Here is a 27717-nt window from a genome sequence, read left to right on the forward strand (position 1 = left end):
CAATGGTAAGTTTTCAACAATAAAAGTAAATGCATTTCACATTGGTAAACAACTGTTTTGCAGAACAATATCAACAATATAATATATTGATATTCAAAAGGTAAACAAAATAACAAACATAGGCCAAACTCTTATCTAATAATGCAATATAATATATCTAAGGCCTATAATTTAACCACAGGGTTACATAATGAACATGAATAGTTATTTCATGTTTTCCTCCCTAAATTCCTTTTCTAACTTGACAACAAATCTTAGATATTCCTCTTGAATGAATGAATGAATGATTTATTTCAGTCATATATTTGTGTTCATATGTGACAGACAGAAAAAAAGAAAAATATCATCGTACATATTTACGTCAGTCCATCTCACACAACAAAACTCAATCAATCAATGACCAAAAAAGGAATAGGTTGAAGATCAAGGCTTATTGTTGCCTATCCTATACAGTTCTTAAGTTGATATAGAATATCAGAGTTACAAAAGGAAGAAAAAAAATATATACTAAGTTGTAATCCTTAATTATTTCACTTTTTAAAGATTTTCTGAAACTCAACAGCGAGCGACACAATTTCAACTCATTAAGACCATTCCATAGCTTGACTCCTAAAACTGAAACACATCTGTATTTTACATTGGTTCTCACTTAGCATGTTTCAAAAACACACAACCCTCTTAAATTATAGTTATAGTTATAATTATAGTTTCTCTTGTATGGTTGAGAAGTTTCCATGTGTTCCAGATGAGCCTCCCACCAAAGTGTATTTTGACTTATTGTGCAAACTTGACTGAAAAAAGGTTTCCGATTCTGATTTCTAGATCTGACTTTCATACTGTTCTCCTCCTGTTCATGGTCTTTAGAAAGGGATAAGGATATAGCTGAAAAGAAAGGAAGCTCTTATCCTTTAAAAAGCTGATGGAAAATACAATCTTTTGTTTAAACATCTAGCTGTTTAAACAAAATATTCTATTTTCCATGAAAAGATTAAGGACAATAACAAAAGAGAAAGCTTTCTCTTTTGTTCTTGTCCTTAATCTTTTCAATGAGCTTCTTTCATTGAGCTTCTAACTAATGTTTAAGTTTCATTTAAGCTGTTAAATGTTAATATTACATGCCCAAATTGTAATTTTTGACCATATACATCTGAGGTATGTTTGCATATATAATGGAAGATTTGAAGTAATAGATGAAAATAAAAAATGTGTCTCATTCTCAACCAATCATAATTGAAAATAACAGCCTGTTTTACTCCAGTGGTTACAAACATTACTGATGTGAGCAAACCTTTTACAGCATTGGAAAACATTAGAAACCCAGATTAATTGTTGTCTAGCATTAGTCCAGAAATGTGTCAATCAATTTGTGTTGTAAAAAGTTTCCAGTCCTGTGTTTTCAATTACCCTTTGGTTTATATTTAGATTACAGATTGTGCCTTTATTATCACATGAAATACAAAACACTTATCTGGATTTGTTGCTGTGGAGCTGCTATAATGTTCAACCAGATAGCTTCATCAGTTCTAATTTCCAGTGGGAAATGTGCTGATAGCTAGATTAAGAAAGTCAAGGTTGGCAGAGTAAGATAATAACCCCCATCATGAGACAGGTTACTGTGACTACCAGTGCTAGCTTTTGTGTAGCTAGCTACAGCAGGATAACCTGACAGGTTTGAACACCCTTCGTGAAACAGTCCCCCAGGTTCAGCAACAGTACAAAAGAGTGTATCTGGACTGGTTCATCTGTAGCTCATAGGCCAGTTTTTCCCACTAATTTTGTTATTTCATTAATCACCTGTTTGTACAGACTGTCTCAATTGTCAGTTTTGTACGCTGTTGTATAGTCTATAAATATTCTAGCTAATAACCATCAGAAACACAACACCTTGTCATAATTTATTAGTCACTGTAACATCTCCTGTCCATACCTTGTCAGTCAGACATTGATGCAGTTAGTAGAAGGTGGCATGTCCGCCTTGCTGCGGATCTCCTTGACATCATTGAGCGGCAAGGCTGCTCTGATTTGGCACTTGAACACTTGCTTGTAGGCCTTCCTGAAGTTCTCTGACAAGAAGGCGTAGATGACTGGATTGACGGAGGAGTTGCTGTAAGCCAGGCAGTGGGCAGCCACCCGCAACACAAAGGAGGCCTGGGTCAGTGGGAAGGTCCCAAATTCAGCCCAAAGATGGACGACATGATCAGGCAGCCAAGACAGGCAGAACACTACCACCACTACCAACACTGTCTGAGCAGTCTGGGATTCAAAGAGAGAAAGGGAGGAAACAGGAAATCAAGAAAGTAAAGCACAAAGGGTAAAAGAGTGAAACAGAATCAAGACAGAGGGCCCTCAAGGACGATTATTGATAAATTTCCATCTCCCTCTTTTCTGATGAGGAGGACCTTGCACTGAACTCCCCTCTTTGCCCTACATGAAAGAGGGCAGAGCTGTCTTTAATTAAAGTGTAACTAAATCCTAGAACATTTTGGTGAGTTCTCTGATATTTACAGGTTAAAATCCATATAAAGGTTAAAGACATGGCTAGTCTTGGTACACTGTGATGTTAGCATAGCAGTATAAAGACAGCTGCAGAAAATAGCATTAATAATGGATCTGTGGGATGTAGGTGTACCAAAGTAGCAGCATCGACAGTATTATTGACAATCATTAATTTTGGCTGTCCATCTGTCTGTCTGTCTGTCTGTCAATGCTGATAGATGTGCCAACATACCTAAAACAAACAGATCCATTATTAATGTTATTATATGCAGCTGTGTTTATCCTGCTATCCTAACACCATAGAGTACCAAGACCAGACTGCCATGTTTTTAACCTGTAGATGTCAGCAAACTCACTAAAATGGTCACAGGTTTAGTGAAAGACCGTTACCCTTGTTGCCATCAACATCTGCCAACAATACTTGCAAATCAAAAATGTTCTCGAGATTTTCATTCAGATAAACTGTCAAGAAGGAGGTAAGGCCTGGTTTGCACATCAGGTAGAGGCCAGCAGCACAGGATTGGCTCTACTGCCAGACCTTCATGCTGGTAATTAAAGCACAGAGAGTAAAAGTTGTTTTAATGGTGTGGTTTCAGCTGGGTGATGAGTCTTGAGACGTGATACCTGGCACACACACACATGGACGTGCACGCACACACACACGTGCACACGCACACACACGTGCACACACACACACACAAAAAGGAGCTATAACTCCAGTCCAAAAGTAGAGCTTGAAAGAAGCTGATAGTGACCTATGGACATTTTATGTAGAAATACAAAGCCTTTGTGTGTATCAAACCTAGTCTCTCCATCTAAACGTCCCTGCATTCCCTAAAGGTTTTGCCACAGATGGTTTTATCAAACCCCTGTATTCAATTTCTAGAAGGGTAAAGGAAAACATAATTCTTTCCCTAGAGCAGGCAACTAATTAAAGTCAAATCTTAGGCTGAAAAGTGGGATGGAAAAAGCTGACTAAATGCCCCCTGAGCTCATTTGCCTCTTTCCCGCATTTCTAGGTATCATAGCCAAGTTCATTACTATGACATATGTAAAACCCAATATCGCAGAACTCAGTTAATTGGAAAAATGCCATGATAAATTGCATTGACATTCAAAAGTGAGAATAATCAATAGACACAGAAGTGAGGTGGCACTTAATAAGCAGAGAGACCCCCCCCCCAAACACACACACACACACACACAAAATGAGGCAGTAGCTAGATAAATGTTGACACTTTGACTAAGAAAACATACAAACACTTTGATAGCCATTAGTTTGCCTGGTGTTGCAATAGAAAGAAAGAACCAAAGCCATGTCTTTCAACTGCTCTCCTCATCAGGGCTGTCATGGGGGGGGGGGGTGTGAACTTGATGTGCGAGGCCCTGCATGTTGACATGTATGCACATGAGTCAGTCACACACAGCTATTCTAGTTCTACTATATGTCTATATGTGTAATCTCAATATATTTTAACAAGTAGAATAATACAGCATCGTCATGCATCCTATTCAACAGACAACAATGTGTCATGTTCAATGGAACTTTATCAAGTAATAAGACACTAAAATGCAGCGTTCCTCACCTTTACTATACTCAATATTTGTAAATGATATGCCACATATTTTAAAAAATGCTCACATGGCAGTTTACGCAGATGATACTACAATACATGCTTCCGCAAAGAATGCCACAGACTCGAACAGTCTACTTCAAGATGAGTTAATGCAGATTTCTGATTGCGTCACTGAAAATAAGCTGAAACAATATATCCAAAACGAAATGTCTCGTTATTTGCTCAAATCATGCTCAAAGAAAGGAACACAGACTATGTATTTCTTTGCAATGTGCTGATATTGAACAGGTTAAGGGGGCCAGATTGCTGGGAGTTACAATAGATGAAACACTCTCTTGGGCTACTCACATTGATATTGTAACAAAAATTAGCAGAAGTATTTCAATTATTAGAAGGAGTGCCTACTTTCTACCTAACACAACTACTAAGCAAGTCATACAATCCCTGGTCTTGTCACATCTTGACTACTGCCCAGCAATCTGGTCAAATGCACCTAAACAAGAACTAAATAAAATCTAGCATACCCAGAATAGAGCTGCAAGACTCGCTCTGCGTTGCTCAATTAGAAAAAGTGTTGAAAAAATGCATAAAGAATTGTCATGGATGAGAGTCAATGAGAGACAGGCTTGTAGCCTGATTCTGTTTATGAAAAACATTTATACGCTACATAAACCTGCTTGCCTCTCCTCTCAGCTGTTGCTTACTAGTGATGGTCATGACTATGGCACTAGACATGCCTTGAGGGGTCATTTCACCTTGCTTAAACCCAGAACTGATGCCTTAAAGAAAGACTGTAATGTACAGGGCAATTACCTACTGGAAAGGACTTCCGCAACATTTGGTTTCAATTACCAGCAGAGTTGGATTCAACAAGAGGCTGAGAAAATATATAAATCAAAAAGAGATTGTTTTTAGATTAGGTCTGTTTTTTATGTCTGTTTACTGTATTCTGTTATGAGTTATGTCTGCTTTATTTAATTAATCTTTTTTCTCATTTACAGTAATTGTTTTTTGTTTTTGTCTAATTGGGTATGATGGGTATACAGAATTTCGTGTAGTGCTCGAAGCTGTTTGATGAGTTTAATCTTGTGTGATATTTCTGTTTATTGCTGTTGTATTGATATATGTTCCTTTTTTGCTTGTTGACTTTTAAATTAACTGTTGTACTGTTAGACCCCAGGATGAATAGTCGCTGCTGAGGCAGTGATTAATGGGGATCTGAAAAAGAGAATAAAGAATGCACATAGTCTAAGCTATGACATTTCGCTATTAGAGTCTTTCAAAGGAAAAAAAATCCACTGTAAAACTATTGGTTTTACATCATCAAGTCAGCTTAGCTGTCCCTTTTATTTTGGCATGTTGAAGTATGACAGTATGTTCAGTTCAATTTGTCTTCAGCAGCTTCTCTGGGGTAGGGTTGCGGTGGCAGCAAGCTAAATATGGCACTCCAGACGTCCCTCTGCCCAGTAACTCCTTCCAGCTCCTCCTGGGGGATCCCAAAGCGTTCCCAGGCCAGATTGGACATGTAGTCCCTCCAGCGAGTTCTGGGTCTACTATCTTCAGTTGGAAGATAGTATTTGTGATGGTGAGGCCATGTTCTGAACAGAGGCCAAAGAGAAGGCTTCCGTTTGAGTTGCATTTACCGACTCCATGCTTCCCAATGATGTTGCTCCACGTTGTACTGTCTCTGCCAATGTGAGCGCTGAGGTCACCCATAAGGATGAGCTTGTCAGCTGCTGGAACAGTGGAAATATAGTTCTTGATAGGGTGTTGTAGAAAGCTATTTTCGCCTCATCATCAGCATCAAAAGTCAGAGTATAAGCGCTGATGGCAGTCAGGAAGTATCCATTTTGGAGTGGTAATCTGATGGCGATGATGTGTTCGTTAATACAGACAGGTGTTAGATTCAGGTCACGGACAAGTTTGGATCTGATCGCAAAGCCAACTCCATGAATTCGGCGGTCCGTTTCTGGTAATCCTTTCCATATGAACGTATATCCGAGACCTTTTTCTTCGAGTTGGCCTTCATCTGCAAGTCTTGTCTCTTGGAGCGCTGCAAGATCGACGTTGAAGCGACAGAGTTGTTGTGCAATAAGGGCAGTTCGTCATTTTGGTCTATCAGAGTCATTCTGATCAAGAAGAGTCCTAATCATCCAGGTTCCAAAAGTCAGTAGTGTAAAAACTTCCTTATTTCGCCTGCAAGAAATGGGATTTCCCACTGGACGCAGTATTCCAGTCAGAAGACGTGGGAAACAGCTGTTTTTAGCTCACATTTTTTTAGGGGCTTCCCCTGAGTGGGGAGAGCAGCAGTGTCCCTAAAAAGGGCTGCTCCGTCACAAGGTTGCTGCCAAATCCACACAAAGTTTCCCGGGTTCATGTAGCGATGGCCATCATATCCTTGCCGCCAGTTGTGTGCCTTTGGAACTAGGAGCTTCCAGGATGATCAGTTCCTGCTCCCGTCGCTCCGCTGCATCGCCAATGGACTTCATGTGTGTGTGTGGGGGGGGGTGAGGGGGGGTAAAGCACGGTCCTCGAAAAACTCACGGAGCCATTCGTTAAAGCCTTGATTAAAGTGGTGATCAGGTCGCGATGTTGGTCCACACTGTTTGGCCTGGGAGGATCTAGTTCCATAGCAACACAAGAGTGAAGATGATAGGATCCACCACAGGTTGTACCCAAGTAATGGTCGGATTGGGAGTCTGGACTGCCCATTTGTTAGGCACTTACAAGCCAGGGATGTGTGGGATTTTTATAACCGCCAGTCCGTGGTCCCATTAGGCTTTAGCCAGCTGAGTGCTGCCCAGGTTGCGCCAACTCCACGAGTGAAGTCTGGTCACCATGCAGGAATCGGTAGCCTGTACCTTTCGGCCTACATCAGAAGACGCTTCAGCAACCCCGTAAATTTTATAATTCCATTATAATTCTGGTATCCTCTTTCAATGTTGTATTCTGTAAATTGTGTAAACCCAACATTAATTGCACATTGTCTGTCTGGGAGAGAGATCCCGCCTCTGTTGCTCTCCCTGAGGTTTCCTCCTATTTTTTTCTCCGTCAAAGGTTTTAATTTGGGAGTTGTTCCTAATCCGACGTGAGGGTCTAAGCACAACATGTTGTGTTGCTGTAAAGCCCCTTGAGGCAAATTTGTAATTTGTGATACTGGGCTATACAAATAAAATTGACCTGACTTGACTTGACTTGACTTGACTCCTCCATAGCCTCGCCAAACTCCTCCCACACCCAAGTTTTTGATTCCGTGACCGCCGAAGCTGCAGCCCTTCTGGCCTCCCGGTACTTGTCTGCTGCTTCAGCGGACCCCTGTGCCAACCAAGCCTGCAAGCCAAGCCTCCTTCAGCCTGATGGCTTCCCTCACCGCCGGTGTCCACCAGCGGGTTCTTATGTTGCCACCCCGGCAGGCACCAATGACTTTGACCACAGCTCCTGTCTGCCACATCTACAATAGAGGTGTAACCCCTCCCATGTGGGCGGGGCCTGAGTTCTTCTAATGAATACTGGGCGCTATTACCAGAAGTGATAAACTATGTAAATCTGACGCTTAGTGCCTCCATCCACTAGAGGAAGTGGTTAGAATAACTTCCTTATGTACCTTTAATATAACGTGTACCTTTAATACACCATGTGTACCTTTAATATACCTTGTGTACCTTTAATGTAATTATATTTTAGGATCTTATCTATTTAATTAAGGATGCAACACTTTTGCTTTAAATACAAATACCAATGGCGAATATTTATTAACCACACAAAGGTTAATAAAGAAAGTATTTGTATTAATTAGTGAATGAACATAATAATAGAAAGATCACAATAATTTACAATATACAAAGTCCAATTAAACAAATAGGCTACAAGCCTATTCCAATTCTAATCAATAATCAAAGTAATTCCCAAAATCAAGTCAACTCAATGTACAATCAATATGTGCATGTATCACAAATAAAAGAAAATGGCCGGCCCATTCACGCACACACTCACACACTGTAACAGTCCGTCACCGCGGTTACCGTTGCAGGCATGTTGTTGTTGAAAGTGAACGCTGGCCTAAAAACTGTCCGGGCCACTTCGCTTGTTTACTGACCGACCAAGCATAAATAAAAGCACGTGCAGACTTGGGATGGGTACCGGTACTCACGGAACCCGGGCCAGGGTGATGAGTAGCCAAAGCAGGCTGGGAGAAGAGAAGAGAGCTGAAAAGAGGCAGAGATGAGGGGGGGAATGGCGACAGGCGTATTAAGTTTAGAAATCACGTCAGGGCACAGCGCTGTCGCTCGACACAACCTCTCCGTGGCATTCTTTATTTAGACTGACACAGCATCAAAGGCAGACCCGATCAAACAACCCAGAGCCTGCAGGCATCACCAATCGATCCCAGCACAATAGAACAGCACCAAATCAAATGCAGCACTGTCGATGTGTGCATACATAACATTCCCCCCCCCCCCGGCAGGATTTCAAACATGAAAGGTTGACACAAAGTCCTCTAGGTGGCCAGGGCGTAAACGTGTGCGAACAGGTCGCGGGGCGGCCTGAGGCTGGGCAGGCCGAGGTGGGGAGGGAGATGGCAGGGGGAGCTGAGGCCCAGGAATGTCTGGGGCCCGTGTAGGAGCTGCATGAAGCCCCGGGGCGTCTCGCCATGCTGAGGGAATGGCTATGGTTGTGTCACCAGCTGTGTGTGGCGGAGCTGACACCTTCCGTAGACGACTGGAGTGCCACCGAGTGCCATCGCTGAGGAGGTAAGTGGCTGGGCCCAGCTGACGGGTGACTTGGAGAGGAGAGGACCAGTATGAAGCCATTTTATTGTCCCTGTGGGGCCTGCGGACCCTGACCCAGTCTGACACATTGATGTCTGGCACCCTGGTTCGTTTTGACTGGTCAAACCGTTGCTTCATCCGCGTCTGCTGACGAGTGACTGAGGCTCTGACCCCAGCGGGAGGTGCCTGAGGTGTGGAGGGGCGGAGCCTGTCAAGGGGCATGCACAGTTCCCGGCCTAGCATGAGAGAGGCTGGGGAGACGCCTGTGGTCGAGTGCTGTGTGGCCCGATAGTGTAGCAGAGTGTGACGGATGGCCTGCGTGAAAGAGCACCCTTGGGCCATGTGTGCTCTGAGGCCGTTCTTCAGTGACTGGTGAAAACGTTCAACGCCGCCATTGGCCTGGGGGTGGTAGTACGCAGTGCGTATATGACGGATGCCCTTGCTTTCGAGATAAGCAGTGAACTCAGCAGAGACCAGCTGAGGGCCGTTGTCAGTGGTGATGGCCTTTGGGAGGCCCCAACGAGAGAAAAGAGAGTCCAGGAAGTCGATGATGATCTGTGAGGTCACAGTGCCGGAAGTGGTGAGTTCAGGCCATTTTGAGTGTAGATCGTAGGCGACCACCATGAAGCGTTGGTGGTGGGGAACTCCATGGATCTCACCACAAATGTCCAACTGCAGGTGTTCCCAGGGCTGAGAGGGCCAGGCGAGAGGTTGCAGGGGTGGGGGAGCCTGGTGGCCGGTTTTGCCACTCACAAGGCAGGCAGAACAGTCCTTCACCAGAGCCTCAATATCTCTGTCTATCCCCGGCCACCACACCAGGTCTCGGCAGCGCTGTTTCAGTTTCACAATGCCCAGGTGGCCTTCATGCGCCGTATTCAAAACACGTGCACGGAGAGCAGCTGGGACCACTGTGCAAAACCCACGTGCCACGCAGGTGTTGTTCCAGCAGGAGAGCTCCTGTCTGACTCGGGCGAACGCAGCCAGCTCCTCTGGGACCTTGTGAGGCCAGCCGTTCTGGATGTAGGTGCGGAGCTGGGAGAGGACAGGGTCCTGTTCGGAGGCTGCCCTCAGCTCCTGCAGAGAGACAGTGGCCTGGAGGGGTGTGTGTAGCATTTGGACAATGTCCTTTTCCACACAGTCAGTGTCCGTCTGTGGAGCTGGGGTGGAGACAGAGCGAGAGAGCAGGTCGGCGACAACATTGTCTCTGCCTGGGGTGAACTGCAGGCTGAAGTTGTACTGGCGGAGGCGGTCAGACCAGCGGTGCAGCCTCAGGGGTTTGTGGCCTGTCCCAGATGTGGACAGCAGCGCTGTCAGGGCCTGGTGATCTGTCCTGAGGGTGAAGGAGCGGCCATAGAGGTAGAGGTGCCACCTTTCACAAGCCCAGATACAGGCTAACGCCTCACGCTCACCCACGGAGTACCGCTGCTCGGTCAGGTTGAGGGCACGGGAGGCGAAGGCAATGGGCTTCTCCACACCGTTCTGGGTTTGAGACAGCACGGCCCCTATCGCTGTGGCTGATGCGTCACAGGTCACAAAGGTGGAGCTGGAGATGTTGAAGTGAGCCAACACTGGTGGTGAAGTCAGTTGAGTCTTGAGATCACGCACAGCGTCACTGCATGCCTTTGACCACACCCATGGCTCGTCCTTACGCAGCAGCTGGCGCAGGGGGGCTGTGGTCGCAGAGTACTGGGGAAGAAACCTCAGGTAGTAACTTGTCATACCCAGGAAGGAGGCGACCTGGGCGGCCGAGCTGGGCTCAGGGATGGCCTGAATGGCGTCCACGTTGGATTGTAGTGGAGTTACACCGCTCGCTGACAGCCGGAACCCCACGAAGTCGATGGCTGGCACAGAGAGGACACATTTCTCAGCATTGAGAGTTAGCTTGTGCTTGGACAGGGCTGCGAAGACCATGTTAAGGCGCTTGTCGTGGATTTCACTGGTGGGCCCGTGTACCACTATATCGTCCAGATAAATGGCCACGCCCAGTATGCCAGCCAGCACGGAGACCATGATTTTCTGGAAGCAGCTAGGGGCGGAGCTGAGACCGAAAGGCATCCTGGTGTAGCGAAACACTCCTGCATGTGTCACAAAGGCTGTGAGGTTTCGGCTGCTGGGGTGGAGGGGCACCTGTAAGTACCCCTGTCTGAGGTCGAGCTTGGAGAACACCTCAGAGCCATAGAACTGAGCAGTGAGTTCTTCTGAGGTGGGCAGTGGATACTTATCAGGGACCACTGCCTTATTTACTGCACGTAGATCGACGCAGACACGCAGGCCTCCCGACTTCTTCTTAGCCACCACGAGGTTTGAGACCCAAGGTGACGCGTCCACCGGTTCAATGATGCCAGCTTCCAGCAGTTGTTGCAGCTCGGCGGAGACCCCATCACGGAGAGCCAACGGGATGCGGCGCAGTGGTTGGATGACAGATTTCACAGCAGGGTTGAGGAGAGGTTGATGGGTGAAGGCGGAGAGGCAGCCCAGCCCCATAAACAGCGATGGCCACTTCTGCTGCCAAGGTGTGGCGACAGTCAGGATTGCTGCCCCCCTTGTGTCTAAGAGGGAGAACCCCAGAGCGGAGAACAGGTCCAGGCCCATCAGGTTGGCCCCACGGCGTGCCACATGAAAAACTGCATTAGGCACCAGCTTGGTTCCATAGCGGACAGTCAGTTGGAGAGAGCCAACCAGATCGATTTTGGAGTCACCATACCCACAGAGGACAGCTGAGGGTGCGGACAGTGGCAGTGAACCGAAAAATTGACTGTAGGTATCAACATTCAGGAGAGACACACTTGCACCGGTGTCCAACAGCAGGGGAATGCACACATCATTAATGTTGACTGTGCATGATTTGAATGACACTGGCGCAGAGCTCACCTTGTGAATGACGGCGGTTGAAGACTGGGGGGTGTGGCCCTCTGACCCAGCCGGGGAAGATCGACAGACGTTGGCAAAGTGATTGTGCTTACCGCAGCTACGGCATGTCTGGCCACGGGCAGGGCAGTTCTGAGCCCTTGAAACATGAGACCGAGATCCACAGTTACCACAGGACTGTTGAGGGCGGGGCCGAGAACGCCGTCGTTGCAGTTGCAAGACGTCCCCAGTGGAGTCGGCGCCCGCCTCGCTCTGGCTAGGTTGCGTCCCGAGGGGCAGCCGTGAGTAGAGGGAGGAGTCGTTGGCAGCTTGACTGGAGGTGGTCACTTGCTGTGTATTTAGCATAGCAGCACACTCAGCTGCTACCTCTACCTGTAGTGCGATGGTAATTGCTGTGGACAGCAGCAGACCGTCTTTTTCCAGCAGGAGAGTCTCACGCACCTTTGCGTTGTTGGTGTGTTCGATTAGCTGGTCGCGAACCATCTCGTCCTGAAGCGCGTCAAACTTGCATGAGCTAGCTAGCCCTCGCAAATTAGCTACGTACTGCTGCACAGACTCACCAGGCAGTTGGTGTCGCTGACGGAATATAAATCGCCGAAGGAGGGCACTCTGTGGAGCAGCGAAATGGGTGCTCATAAGTCCCACAGCTTCGGCAAAGCTTGTGACGTTCCCCAGAGACCCGAGCACACGATGACCCTCTGCTCCCAAGCAGTGTATCAACAGAGCCGTCTTCCTAGCCTGGCTCACGTCGTCGAGCCCTGAGGCGATGATGTAATTTTCAAAACTATGTAGCCAGCGAGTCCATGGTACCGGAGGCTCGCCAGGTAATGCCAGGAAGGGGGCAGGTGGTGGGAGGGAGATATCAGCCATCCTCGTCGCCAATATTAAGTTTAGAAATCACGTCAGGACACAGCGCTGTCGCTCGACACAACCTCTCCGTGGCATTCTTTATTTAGACTGACACAGCATCAAAGGCAGATCCGATCAAACAACCCAGAGCCTGCAGGCATCACCAATCGATCCCAGCACAATAGAACAGCACCAAATCAAATGCAGCACTGTCGATGTGTGCATACATAACAAGGCGCTCCACCGTGAGCGCGGGTCGGAGAAGTAGAGGCGACGAATGGCGCGAAGAATCCTCACACACACAGCAACACGATCAGTCACAGGCACCAAGAAGAGAAACGGTCTCCGTTGTTGTCCACCCGAAGAGCTTTCCTTCACTGGTCCACACACCACGACTGTCGATCCTGAATCAACAGCATAGACTAAATGACCAAGTCCAAATACCAGCTCTTTTTAACCTAGCAGCAACTTGTCACTTAGCTTGCGATAGCAACACTTGTTAGCTAAAATAAATATGAATGAATCGGTAGCTAGCCTAGCGGCTAGGCTAACCGCTAGCCGCGATTAGCTTATAACACTCTTCTAACACCACAACGAGTAGTCACAGTTTTACACAATAGTTCCAGAAACATGTATTTACCTCTGGGATATCCTATAAGTACACACGAGTCCACAGGAGTCACAATCCGTTGATCCAACGTTGTGTACAAACAGCTAACGTTACAACACAGAGAAGCTTCGGTTCATTCGTCTTCGTCGTCTAGCTTTTTGACCGCTTTACCTCAAATCACCGATGTCAAACTTCTATGTCCCGCCCCTTATCTCAGCATACATACGGGTTGGCTAGTTACAGTAAACAGTGACCAATGAAAACAAAGAAAAGGGATGAATGACATATTCATCCAGATAGAGGAAAAGATTAGCAATGGGCAGCAACCATACTGTAAACACTTGAAATAAACAAGGCCCATGAGCGAACTGGCATTAGGGCTTACTGTATAACTGATACACTCAACTTGTAGCCATTGTAAATAGCAGTGTATATAACCATGAAGAGAATATAGCTTATTTATCAGATGAACTATAACTTATTTATTTATCTTATTTATTGTAGCTTCATACAGTAGCTCAATTAAGCACTGGGCTACAGAGGCTTTGAACATGGCCCGCTCAGAGTCCATGTCCCCAGCCTCCCTTGGGATACACAAGAACTTCTTCCGGAGGTGGGACTTGAAGACCTCATGGACAGGGGCCTCCGCCAGACATTCCCAGTTCACCCTCACTGCACTTTTGGGTTTGCGAGATCTGTCCAGCAGCCTTGCCTGCCATCTGATCCAACTCACCTCCAGGTGGTGATCAGACAGCTGTGCTCCTCTCTTCACCCGAGTGTCCAAAACATACAGATCTGATGATGCGATCACAAAGTCTATCATCAATCTTCGGCCTAAGATGTTCTGGTACCAAGTACACTTATGAACTACCTTATGTTCGAACATGGTGTTTGTTATGGCCAATCCATGACTCGCACAGGAGTCCAATAACAAGGCACCGCTCGGGTTCAAATCGAGGAGGCCATTTCTCCCAATCACGCCCCTCCAGGTTTCTCCATCATTGCCCACGTGAGCGTTGAAATCCCCCAGCAGAACTATAGAGTCCCAAGGCGGAGCCCTATCCAGGATACCACCCAGAGACTTCAACAAGACCGGATATTCCAAACTGCTATTCAGTGCACAAGCACACACATCAGTCAGACCCTTGCCCCCAGCGACTCGCGGTCGTATAGAGGCAACCCTCTTATTCCCCGGGGAGAACTCCAACACGGTGGTGCTCAACCGGGGACTTGTGGGTATCCCCACACCCGCCCGGCACTTGTCACCTTGGCCAACTCTGGAAAAGTAATGAGTCCAGCCCCTCTCCAGTAATTTGGTACCAGAGCCCATGCTCTGTGTGCAGGTAAACCAAACTATATCTAGTTAATACCGTTCCACCTCCCGCACCAGCTCAGGCTCCTTCCCTGCCAGAGAGGTGACATTCCGCATCCAGAGAACCAATCTGTGATGCCAGAAGTCGGCACGCGCCGGTCTCCGCCTTTGTATGTTTTCCAGCCTGCATTCCACTCTATCCTAATGCTCATCCCCGCGTGTGGTGGTTCCATGTTGTTTTTTTGAGCTGGGCCCAACCGGGCCCCATGGGCAAAGGTCCGGCCACCAGATGCTTGCCAGTGAGCTCCCTTCCCAGGTCTGGCTCCAGGAGGGGGCCCTGGTTTCCCTTTTCCAGGTGAGGAATGACAGTATGTTACAAGTCAATATTTCAGGTCTATAGCCTACATTTCTTACATACGTCGCATACCCACAGTGGGAAGATGGCGGTGCGAATTCACATTTGCAGTGGCCTCACCCATAAATAGTGTGAGAAGATGGTGGCGTGAATTCACGTTTGTGGCGGCCTCACCCAGTACCATCCATGTAGAGTCTTTGTCCATGTCTGCGTCTATGTTTGTCTTCGTTTGATGGCTGGGAGAGCTGGCGCAGGATCGACTGGGAAAGCTTGGTCTGCTGCGTCTTGTGGGCCCAAGGACCACAGCCCTGCCTGGAGCTGTGCCAGAAAAGGGAGCACCGAAGGCGGTCTGACAGGAGGCAGAAGCGGAGCAGGCTAAACTAACTGCTAGCCCATGCAGACCGGCAGCTCTGATAGCACTGTTCTGGCGGCGGCTTGGCGTTGACTGTGGTGTTTTGGTGTCATTGTGTGGAGTCCGAGGAGGTGTGTAGAGGGTGTCTGGCTGGGAGAGCTGGCGTTGGATTGGCTGAGGCAGCCTGGTCTGCTGCGTCCGGTGGGCCCAAGGACCACGGCCCTTTCCTGGAGCCCCTGTGCCCGAAAAGGAAACACCTAGGGTGGTGTGACAGGACACAGAAGTAGGGCAGGCTAAGCTAACTGCTAGCCCATGCAGACCAGCAGTTCCAACAGTCATCGTCTGGCGTTCATTCCCTTGGACAGTGATTTTTTTAATTATTTTTTTAGTTTGGATATATATGTTAGTTTGGTTATCTGTGTTGTAGTTCTTTTAGGTTTTGGATGTGTTTTTGTCTTTGTGCTGTACTGCTGCTGTGGGCTGGGGAAACGACGTTTCATTTCATGTGCGGAAATGACAAATAAAATGCTCCTGATGGCACGATCGCTGGCCAGAGGGTCGGCAGCCAACGGGTGTGGCATCTCCCTGTCGGCCAGTGTGAGTGGCACCTGCCCTTGATTGGTCTGTGATTAGGTGCACCTGTGCTGGGGGCTATTTGACCGGGTGCTTTGCAGACATACGCTGTCGAATTTTGGAAAGGCTTAGCGTCGGTCTGCGGATGCCCGTGTCTCCTGAACCCTCATCTGCTTCCTCTGTGTGAGCGAGTGTTTAGTATTTTATGTAAATTCGTGTTTGCATTTTTGCCTGCCCTGTTTGGCAGTGGTTTTTGGTTATTGTATGTTTTCCGGAGTCCAGTAAAGCGCCTTAGTATTGTAGCGAGTTCGGGGGGCAGTCTGGGAGACCGTCGCCACAGCCGGGACGCGAACCCGTGTCTCCCGCTCCGCAAGCGACAACGTTAACCAGTCTACCAAAGGGTCCGACCTGCTAGTCAAGGACCAACGTGTCTACTTATACATGCGCGTTACACTACCCCCCTCCTTCGGGAAGCGCGTCCCCGCACTTCAGCATATCAGCTCCCTCACGCCTCATGCGCTTCCGATGACCTCACGGTCTCACTATCCCACTTCTGACACCAATGTAGCGAATTCGGGGGGCAGTCCGGGAACCGCCACAGCCGGGACGTGAACCCGTGTCTCCCGCTCCGCAAGCGACAACGTTAACCAGTCGACTAAAGGGTCCGACCCATTAGTCAAGGACCAACGTATCTACTTATCCATGCGCGTTACAGTATTTAACAACTGCCTTTGCCTCGTCTCTGCAATTGGATCCAAACACACGGCCTTACACCTGATTCCTGATTTCTTTCGGATTTTAGATAATTTTTCAGACCAGTCATTACATGTAAACTACGGTCACAGTTTCAGTAATTTATTTAACTTATGCAAGTCATTTGAAGGCACACTAAAGAAAGATTTGGACAGATTATTTTTTTTTAATCTCTTGGTTGTGTTGGGTGGTTGGATACTCTAGGGGTAACTAAAAACATTTAAACATGTGATGATGAGAGAAACCTGTCATTCTTGCCTTCCTTCATTCTTGCCTTCCTTAATTAATTAATTCATTAACACGTTCATTTCGTCAGTCATTGACCAGTCAATCACCTACTAATTAATTTATTCATATTTTATTGAAGGCCCTTTAATTGAAATGAGTTCTGTCAGAGAAAGATTACACTTAAGTTTTAAGATTTTCGATGCTATCTGTTTCACTGACGGTGTTAGCGCAAAGTAAAAAAAATAAAATAAAATGTTCCGCCCTGCGGGGTTTGATAGACGTTTCTAGTGGGACACTTTTCAGGGACGGACCAGCAGATTCTAAACTGCACGGTTACAGTTTAGAGTTGACTCCACTACGAGCCTCGGTTAAATCTTTGTAAGTACTGACATGTTCAAGATTGTGAATTATGATATTATAATCTTATCTAATTTAAGGTAATTTTGCTTGGTGCATTTCATCTCGTTTGGTTCATATTTTTGGCGATCGCATGTCATGTTGACTGGCTAATGTAGTGCTATGTGTATGGCGATATACGTACTCGGTTATATATTGCCATGTATCTGTTTAGATAGTGTAAAATTATGTGGAGACAGTGATATTGCATTATTACTGTAGATTTGTCATTTCATTTTATATGTATGTATTTTATATACATATTGTGTAGTAAAATACTGTAACGTGCATGGATAAGTAGACACGTTGGTCCGTGACTAACGGGTTGGACCCTTTAGTCGACTAGTTAACGTTGTCGCTTGAGGTGTGGGAGCCACGGGTTCGCGTCTCGGCTGTGGCGGTTCCCGGATTGCCCCCCGAATTCGCTACAATACAGTTGTGCGGTAAGCTCAAGACACAGCAGGGCAGTATATTTTTGTAATTTTTATTTCCTTTTGAGTGCCTTTGCAGTCTTACAGAAAAAGTACAAAGGAAGTAAGTAGTTATTGTTCTGTTGAAGAGAAGAAATAAAGCGGAGGAGAAAAGAGACGTAAAGATAAAACATCAATCCTCGACAAGCAATGCTTCTGCATCATTTCCTTTAGTGTTAACTATCTGTCTAGCAGTATAAAGCTGTAAACGTGATGCGAGGGCAGAATAAAAACAATAATTTAAGACTTATGAAAATGATTGTTTTCACAAGTATCCATAATCATCTGTGTGTTCAGTCAGATTACCTGGCTCTCTAATGTGAACAAGAGAAAACTCTTAAACGGTTGTTGCAGCTGCCATCAGGACTGTGTAGGTAGCATATAGCTAGCAGAAAGCACTATTAACGGGGACAAACTGATACACGGTAGCCATCGGATCTCTGGTCTCACCGGAATGCCAAACAAGGGCAACCGGCCGTTTATTTATTGAAAAGCATAATTGGCAGCACCCGTAGAGTAATCACCCGCCCCCCTCTGCACAGTGACGTCAGCATAAGGGCATTCAAGACAGACAGTGTTCATTGGTGTTCAACACCCCCACTTGCTCTTAGGCTGATTACAGTATGCAGTTGTCAGGTACATCTAGCAAAGAAAATAAAAACATCTTACATACCAAAAACAAAAGAAACAAACTTGTCAAGCAGAGCTTTAGTTACAGGTTTAGTCAAAATATCTGCAACCATGTCTGATGTGGGGCAATACTCAATAGTTATCCTTCCATCACTAAGTACAGACCGAACAAAATGATATTTGATGTCAACAGGTTTACACCTTTGACGACATACAGGATTCTTGGACAGAGCAATGGCACCCTGGTTATCCTCATGGATAGTCACTGGTGTATAATCACACCCCATATCCATCCCATTCAACAGTTGAACAAGATACATACTCTCCTGTGTAGTAGCCGCCAAAGCCATGTACTCGGGTTCACATGTGGATAAAGCAACAGTGGGTTGTTTCTTAGACTTCCAAGAGATAACAGGACCCGTTTCAGAGAGGCAAAAACAATAACCAGTAATACTTGTCATTCTGGTCTGCAGCCCAGTCAGCATCACTGAATGCAAGAAGTTAAGGTTCACATCACTTCTCTTGTAACACAATTCATGGTTAACAGTTCCCTTCAAATATCTGAGCACATGCTTTGCAGCTACCCAATGCTGCTCTCTTGGGTCAGACAGGTGTTGTGACAGTTTACTTACAATGAGGCTAAGGTCTGGTCTAGTACTTGTCATTACATAGATCAAACTGCCAACCATTTCTCGGTACCTCCTCGAATCAACAGGGTTACCTTCATCATCAAATTTCAGTTTGTTCTCACATGGGGTCGATCTTGGTCTGCAGTGAGTCATGTCAAACCTCTCCAGGATTTTTGTGACGTACCTCTTTTGGTTCATCTTTATTTCACCATCTCCCTGTGTAAAGTCAATACCAAGGAAATGTTTTAGTTTACCAAGATCTTTCATCTTGAATTGGTCTCCCAATAGCTCTTTCACATTCCTGAGGGTTTGACTGTCACTCGCTGCAATAAGAAGGTCGACCCAGATAATCAAAATGATTCTCTCACTCCCAGTTTGTTTGCTGTAAACACAGTGGTCAGCTGGGTTCTGAACAAAACCATTTTGGCAAAGGAAATCATGCAGCATTTTATTCCAGTTTCGTCCTGACTGTTTCAGGCCATAGAGTGACTTGTTGAGCCTACAGACTAGTCTCTCACCAGTTCGAGACTTAACCTCAAAACCTTCTGGCTGTTCCATGTATAGCTCACCGTCAATGGGAGCATGTAAATATGCAGTTTTTACATCCATTTGGTGCAGCTCCAAACCATATTGTGCAGCAACCTGCATTAAACTGCGTACAGAGGTCATATCAGCGGTTGGGGAAAAGGTCTCACTATAGTCTATCCCTTCAATTTGACTATAACCTTTAGCTACATATCTTGCTTTATATGTGGTTTCAACTGGGTTTTCCTTAACGCTGTAAACCCATCTGCCCCCCACTGCATGTTTACCTTCTGGCAATGTTGTTAGGGTAAAAGTGTCATTTTCCCTCAGGGAACTCATCTCATCCTGCATAGCTTTAGCCCATAGTGAGGACTCAGGTGAGCCTAGGGCTTGTTTCAGGGTTTGGGGTACATCACAAATAACCCTGTAACAGTAGTCAATGCTGGTTAAAACCTGGTCATCACACTCATAATCATCTAGATACGGGGGAGGTCTCCGGTCTCTCCTTGGACGACTACCTTCCCCACTCATGTTGGTGTCTGACTCACATTGCTCTACATCTTGTGTACTCTGACTCGTCATCTCGATTTGTGGTTGGGTCTTAGCGCCCTCTCTAGGCACAACACATTCACTGGTTTCCTGGTCTGTCTGAGTCTGACATTCAGTAGCGCTCTTTGTAATGAACTTCACCAACCTGTTCTTAAACACTTTCCCTGTGTCTGGATAGTATACCAAGTATGCAGGACTGTTCCTGTCATAACCAACAAAAATACCCTTTTCACATCGGGGATCAAGCTTTTTCTTATTTTGTTTGTATGCATAGCACGCAGAGCCAAAAATATGCATTTTGGAAAGATCAGGCTTCTTCCCGGTCAACATGTAGTATGGAGTCTGCCCTACACGCCCATTATAACATCTGTTACGGATAACCGCAGCAGTCTGAACTGCATATGTCCACAGTTCTTTCGGTAGGCCACTCTCAAGCAACATACATCTAGACATTTCAAGCAGTGTTCTCCAGCTTCTCTCGGATGTCCCATTTTGATGAGGCGAGTAAGGGGCCGAGGTCTCGTGTCTAATGACATTTTTGCTAAGCAGTGACTGAAAATCTCTCGACATAAATTCTGTACCATTATCCGATCTGATACATTTGACTTTGCCATAAGGTGCAACGTCAGCAAAGAACTTTTCTGTGCCCTTCACTGTGTCGCTCTTGGATTTCAAAAAATAAGTAAACATTGCTCCTGAATAATCATCAGTGAATCCCAAAATGTACTTGAATCCATCTTTGGCTGTTGGCTCTATAGGGCCAGCTAAATCTGTGTGCACCAGTTCAAGTGCGACTTTAGCTTTTACATCTGCCTCTCTATTTCTGCTTTGGGCAAATTTACCTTGAATGCATATTTCACATGGCACCAAGTTACACTTAGCTTTGCCTTTAACACTCATTCCCTTAGTGACACTTTCCAATTTTAACACATCATCATAATTGCAGTGATCAAGGATTTCGTGCCAAGTCTGTACATCATAGCATGCATGACATTCATCATTTTCATCATTCTCGAGTTCATGCTCACCATTGTCGTAGGTGTTCAGGTAGTAGAGCCTATTGCGCTCGCTGATGTCGAACCTGGTACCGTCCTTATGGACGAGCTGGTCTCTGCCTTGTTGAAAGGTCACTGAGGCACCGTTTGCAGTCGCTGTCTTCACGGAGAAGCTGTCCTGTGGGTAGGAGGGAATGTGCAGCGCTCCCCTCAACGTCGCTTTCACCCGTCGGCCGTTGGTGTCCTCCAGAATCACCTCCGCGTCTCCTCTTCTCGTGGCAACACCCGTTGTCCTGGTCCCGTCAGCCAGCTCCAGGGTGTGTTTCGCTGGCTGGAACGTTGAGTCGAAGCTCTTAAACTTGCGTTGGTCGGTGATGATGTGGGATGTCGCTCCTGTGTCCACCATCAGGCCACCTTCGGAGCCCTCCCGCTGTCCTTCGCTGACCCGGAATGCGAACTCGTGCTCCTCTTCGTCGGCGGTAAGTATGGTGGCGCGCTTCACGTCATCCCTCCTCCTCCGTCTGCATGCGGCGTCGCTGTGTGTTGGGCTCCTGCAGAGAGTGCACCACTGCCTGGGCCGCTGGCCCCCCTGGTCGTTTTGCTGACAGGCCCGAGCAATGTGACCCCTCTCCCCGCAGGAAAAACAGGTAACGTTCGCTCTCCCGTCAAAAAACAATCTGCTCCAACGCGTTCCCACGTCCCTCCTGGGCCCATAACCTATTGCAGCTGCCATCAGGACTGTGTAGGTAACATATAGCTAGCAGAAAGCAGTATTAACGGGGACAAACTGATACACGGTAGCCATCGAATCTCTGGTCTCACCGAAATGCCAAACAAGGGCAACCGGCCGTTTATTTATTGAAAAGCATAATTAGTAGAGTAATCACCCGCCCCCCTCTGCACAGTGACGTCAGCATAAGGGCATTCAAGACAGACAGTGTTCATCGGTGTTCAACAACAGTAATTATGTGTATGTTACCCTCATTTACTGAAAATTCATTAAAACATTGAAAACAAAAGCTACACTCCTCCACCTTTTCTAAGGTCATTGACATATGAACTCCCGACAGGAAAAAAAAAGATTATACAAAAAATAGATTTTTTTTCTAGTATTCACAACACAGAACTTAATTACATAATAAATTTCATCCACTTTTTTTTTAAACTGACATCCCATTGTTGCTCCTGTGTACAGTATATTGGATTTACGGTGCTACTGAATAATAATTATAATTCTTGTTTTTTGGATTTTTTCCCCTTTTTCTCCCCAATTGTACCCGGCCAATTACCCCACTCTTCCTAGCCGTCCCGGTCGCTGCTCTACCCCCTCTGCCGATCCGGGGAGGGCTGCAGACTACCACATGCCTCCTCCGATACATACAGAGTCGCCAGCCGCTTCTTTTCACGTGTCAGTGAGGAGTTTCGCCAGGGGAACGTAGCGCTTGGGGGGACCACGCTATTCCCCCAGTCCCCCCCCCCCGGAACAGGCGCCCCGACCGACCAGAGGAGGCGCTAGTGCAGCGCCCAGGACACACACCCACATCCAGCTTCCCACCCATAGACACGGCCAATTCGAGATTCTTTATGTTGTAATATAGTAATTTGACAATGGGTGTCGATAATGCACTGTACTGTCCTCTAGTGTCTGCTTGTAGTTCCGGTTTGTGTCTGCTTGTAGTTCCGGTTTGACCTTTCTGAATAAACACGTGAAAAAGCAATAGCTTGTGGGCCCAGAGCGTCGCTAAAAGGCTGTTTTACATGGAGTTTTGTGTGAGATAAACGGTGTTGTGGAATTCACAATGGAAGATAAGCTGTTTATTGACAAGCTGAGCAGACCAGAGAACTGGGCAACGTGGAATGTTCAGATGGAACACTTGCTGAAAGCGAAAGGACTATGGGGCGTGCTAATGGAGATAGATATCCTAGCCGCAGATGCTAATGCACACGCACAAGCTTAATTCACGAAACGGAGAGATAAGGCATTCTCTGTGTTAGTGCTGAATGTAAGTACACCCCAGTTGTACCTGATAACAAGCTGCCAGACTCCAAAAGAGGCGTGGAACACGCTGAAAGGACATTTTGAGAGAGATACTTTGGCAAATAAACTGTTCCTGAAGAAAAAATATTTCAGATGTGAAATGAAAGGAGAAAGTTTAAATGAACATTTAAAACGAATGAAGGAACTGACAGATCAGCTAGGAGCAATAGGTTCTGTGATTGAAGAGGAAGACCAAATTATAACACTCTTGGGTAGCTTGCCACCAAGCTATGCTACAATTGTCACTACGCTAGAAACAAAGATCGACAATTTGACACTGCAGTTTGTTCAGCAAGCATTAATAAATGAAGAGCAAAAGCGAGTGAATGCTAATGATAACTCCAGTGGTGGTATGTCAGGTGGTGCATCAGCCATGTCATCACAATTTCGTGGAGACATGCAGGCTAACTCCAAGGCAGTGGGAGCTGAAAGACTAAGCATGTGGAGATGTTACAAATGTGGGAAAGAAGGACATAAAGTGCGACTGTCCAAGTGGGAAAGAGAAAAAGAAAACCCACAAGGCCAAAAGCATGATGTGTGAAGATGTAGAAGATTCGTCTGAAAGTGCCTTTGTCACTAAAGAGACAAACCCGACTGAGAGGCCACAACAGGTCGAATGGTTGATTGATTCGGAAGCATCAAAGCACATGACATGTACTAAAAAAAAATTTTTTCAAGACTACCAGCAATTCTCAAAAGCACAGTCTGTGAAACTCGGTGGCGGCAGGGTGGTTGACACCCTAGGACTTGGCAATGTCAAAATGAGAATGACTTTCAAAGTAAGTGATGTAAAAAAATGTCACAATGTATGACGTGCTGTATGTTCCAAAGCTATCTGGGAATCTCTTCTCAGTGGGAGCTGCTGCCAGAAAAGGAAATACGGTGCAGTTGAAGAAGTCTCGCTGATGGAACTCTTCAAGGAATGGGAACACAAAGATCTGACGGGCTGTATCAGCTGGACGTCAAAGGAAGTTCGTCTGTCTGTCATGGTGCATCAAGTGCATCAGTAGCAGCCAGCCTGTGGCACCAGCGCCTGGGTCACACCACCAAGCTGAAGGAACTAAAAGATCTGGTGAATGGAGTGGACTTCTTTGCAGAGAAAGAGATTCCTTTCTGTGAAGGATGTGTGGAGGGCAAGCTGTGCCATACAAGCCAGTTGAAGAAATCCGTTCCAAACGCAAGTTGCAGCTGATCCATTGTGCGGCCTGTGGTCCCATGCAGATTGAATCTATAGGTGGAGCAAAATATTTTGTGACTTTTATTGATGATTACTCTATAGATGCTGCAAAGTATACTTTCTGAAACAGAAGAGTGAAGTCCTTAGCAAATTCAAGGAATTTGAGAAAACATTCTCCAATGAGTGTGGGCAGAACGTTACGAGACTGAGAACAAAGAATGGTGGTGAGTACACATCAAAGGAGTTTCATGAATGTTTGAAGGCTCAAGGTATGCCCCATGAGATGACTGTACCTCACTCACCACAGCAAAATGGTGTTGCAGAAAGAAAAAATAGGACATTAATTGAAGCAGTTAGAAGTATGCTGTTTCATGCTAAGTTGCCAAAGATGTACTGGGCAGAGGCTGTAGCAACCGCAGCTTACATACAGAACAGGCTGCCCACACTTGTCCTGAAGCAAGAGACACCCTACGAGAGATGGTGTGGCAAAAATCCGGACATGAGTCACATAGAGTGTTTGGCTGTGTTGCTTATGCACATATCCCAGACATAGCGAGAAGAAAACTGGACAAGAAGGCTGTGAAGCTTCGTTTCATGGGATATGCAAACAATGCCAAAGGCTATCGCCTGTTTGTTTGATGATTGGAAAAGGAGGATTCTAATTCGTTGTGATGTCATCTTTAATGAATCAGACTTCGACTGGAAACAGGAAGTGGAAGTGACCTGCTCAGAGAACGAGGTAACCATGAACACAGATGAGAGTGGAACACCAGATGACGAGGTCACTGTCGATGAAGCTGCTAGAGAAGGCGGCAGAATCAGAAGGGCTCCAAGGAGATATGGATATGATGAGTTTGCTGATATAGTGACTGTTGATCATGTCAATGTGTGTCGTGTCATAGAGCCAAGCACATTGAAAGAAGCAATGATGAGTACTAATGCAAAGGAATGGCAGGAGGCGGCTGACTTGGAAAATGAGTCACTGCTGGAAAATGAGACGTGGGACTTAGTGGATTTACCAAGGGATAGAAAGGCCATAGGATCAAGATGGGTGTTCAAAGTCAAGCATCATAGTGATGGACGAGTGGAGAGATACAAGTGCAGACTTGTCGCCAAGGGCTACTCACAGTTGTATGGTACTGACTATGATGAAACTTTTTCACCCATGGTACGATTCAGCTCAATTCGTACATTACTGTCCTTTGCCATCCAGAACAATCTATATGTGCACCAGAACGACGTAGTAACTGCATTCCTTAATGGACACCCAGAAGAAGAAATCTACATGGAGCAACCAGAGAGATGCATCAAACCAGGGCAGGAACACCTGGTGTGTAAACAGAAGAAATCAATCTAAGGACTGAAGCAGTCTCCTCGCTGCTGGAGCAAGGCTTTCACGGAGTTCATGATGAAAATTGGATTTAAACACAGCACATCAGACCCCTGTGCGTTTGTGAGATACAGACAAGAGCTTGAGATACTCGCTGTTTATGTGGATGATCTGATTCTGATTACGGAGTCGATTGCAAGCATGAACGAGTTGAAAATGGCTCTCAAGAAGTGCTACAAGATGAAGGACATGGATGAGCTGTCCTATATCCTGGGCATCTCTGTTGTCCAAGACAAAGAAAAGAACTGTATCTTACTTCATCAGAAGCCTTACATTGAAGCCATTCTTCCGAAATATGGGATGGATAATGCAAATCCTGTTGCAACTCCTGCTGATGCCAACGTCAAATTGAAAAAAAGTGATGATGTCAGTAAGCCTGTGAACCAAAGTACCTATCAGTCCATGGTAGGAAGTCTGCTGTATGCTGCGATGGCCACAAGACCAGACATAGCTCAAGCAGTGAGTGCTGTGTCAAAGTTCAACGCAAATCCAGATGCTGCACATCTGACCGCTGTGAAGAGAATACTTCGATACTTGAAAGGTACAGTGAGCCTTGCTCTCAAGTACGAGCGGTCAGAGTCTGGAACTTTGATCGGCTTCTCAGATGCTGACTGGGCCGGTGATCAGGATGACCGCCGCTCAACAACCGGCAACATATTCTTACTGAGTGGAGGAGCAGTGAGCTGGCTCAGCAAGAAACAGGCAACAGTTGCACTTTCAACAGCAGAAGCCGAGTACGTCGAACTCAGTTAAGCTGCTCAAGAGGGTACCTGGCTGAGACGATTACTGAATGATCTCGGAATGGATGCTACGCCCACAGTGATCCTGGAGGACAACCAAGGAGCCATTGCAATCGCGAAGAATCCAGTGGATCACTCAAGGACTAAACACATAGACATTTGCTACCACTACATCTGTGAATGTGTGCAGAATAGACAAATAGAACTGCAGTATTGCCCAACAAATGACATGAAGGCAGATATCTTGACCAAGCCACTGACTAAACAGACGTTTGAATATCTTAGGAGAGAGATTGGGCTTTTCCCTATGTAATTCTGTTTACTGTAATAGGCACTGTTTTTCTGTTGAAAATGGTAAGAAAGCTGTAAGCAAGGTAAAAGGAGTAAGAAAAGGAATCTTGCAAGTTTTTTTTCAGTTTAAAGATTTATTATCGTGACATTATTTGTGAAGGAGGGCATGGCTCTTAGTAATATAATTTAGTGTGAAGTGCTTTAACGCCATTGTAAAATTTAGTGGGAGTGTTGTAATATAGTAATTTGACAATGGGTGTCGCTAATGCGATGTACTGTCCTCTAGTGTCTGCTTGTAGTTCCGGTTTGTGTCTGCTTGTAGTTCCGGTTTGACCTTTCTGAATAAACACGTGAAAAAGAAATACTTTATTTATTATGTCTTATTATAAAAGTATAAGAGAGTAAAGTTCTTGAGTTTCGGCTCCTCAACACTGCAGCAACAATAGTAACTGAACAACAACAACAAAACAGAACAAAAAAAAACAGCAACAATTATAGTGTGTGATGTAAGGTGCTGTGCTTGTGTGTGTAGGCCCAGCCCCAATAAATGTGCACATGCGTGTGTGTGTAGTTGTCTGCATATCCGTGCGCGTCATTGCATGCCAAGCTACCTGTGTGTGTGTGTGTGTGTGTGTGTGTGTGTGTGTGTGTGTGTGTGTGTGTGTGTGTGTGTGTAAACTGATGATCCGCTGAAGACCGTAGGTCAGTACCATCAGTCTGGTACCAGGCTTAGTGTCTTTTAATGTTCTTTGTTCAAAAGCCTGGTTGCTTGGTGGAAAAAGCTGTTTCGGAGCCTACTGGTCCGGGCTTTGAGGCTGCATTACCGCTTGCCTGATGGTAGCAGCTGGAACAGTCCATAGTTGGGGTGGTTGGGGTCTTTGATAATCCTACAGGCTTTGCTGACACAGCATCTATTGTATATGTCCTGGATGGAGGGAAACCCGCATCCACTGATGTCCTGGGCCGTCCGCACAACCCTCTGTAGTGTTTTGTGGTTGTGACCAATACAGTTCCTATGCCAGGCGGTGATGCATCCAGTCAGGATGCTTTTGATTGTGCCTCTGTAGAAGGCCCGTAGAATCCTGGGCCCCATGCTGAACTTCTTCAGTCACCTGAGGTGAAAGAGGCATTGCTGTGCCTTTTTC

The 27717-nt window shown here is 46.1% G+C and overlaps 1 protein-coding gene across 1 annotated transcript in view; it reads right to left on the reverse strand.

Annotated features, from left to right (window-relative positions):
* Positions 1–299: 299 nt before the first annotated feature.
* Positions 300–27717, reverse strand: part of LOC130118069 (galanin receptor type 1-like) — a 42780-nt gene continuing 15362 nt past the window's right edge. Inside the window, exon 3 of the mRNA XM_056286381.1 lies at positions 300–2253. Coding sequence (XP_056142356.1) covers positions 1936–2253 — 318 coding nt within the window. The 3' untranslated portion in view covers positions 300–1935. The remainder of the gene's footprint in view (positions 2254–27717) is intronic.

This window comes from Lampris incognitus, chromosome 9, assembly GCF_029633865.1.
Source record: "Lampris incognitus isolate fLamInc1 chromosome 9, fLamInc1.hap2, whole genome shotgun sequence".
Classification (NCBI taxonomy): domain Eukaryota; kingdom Metazoa; phylum Chordata; class Actinopteri; order Lampriformes; family Lampridae; genus Lampris; species Lampris incognitus.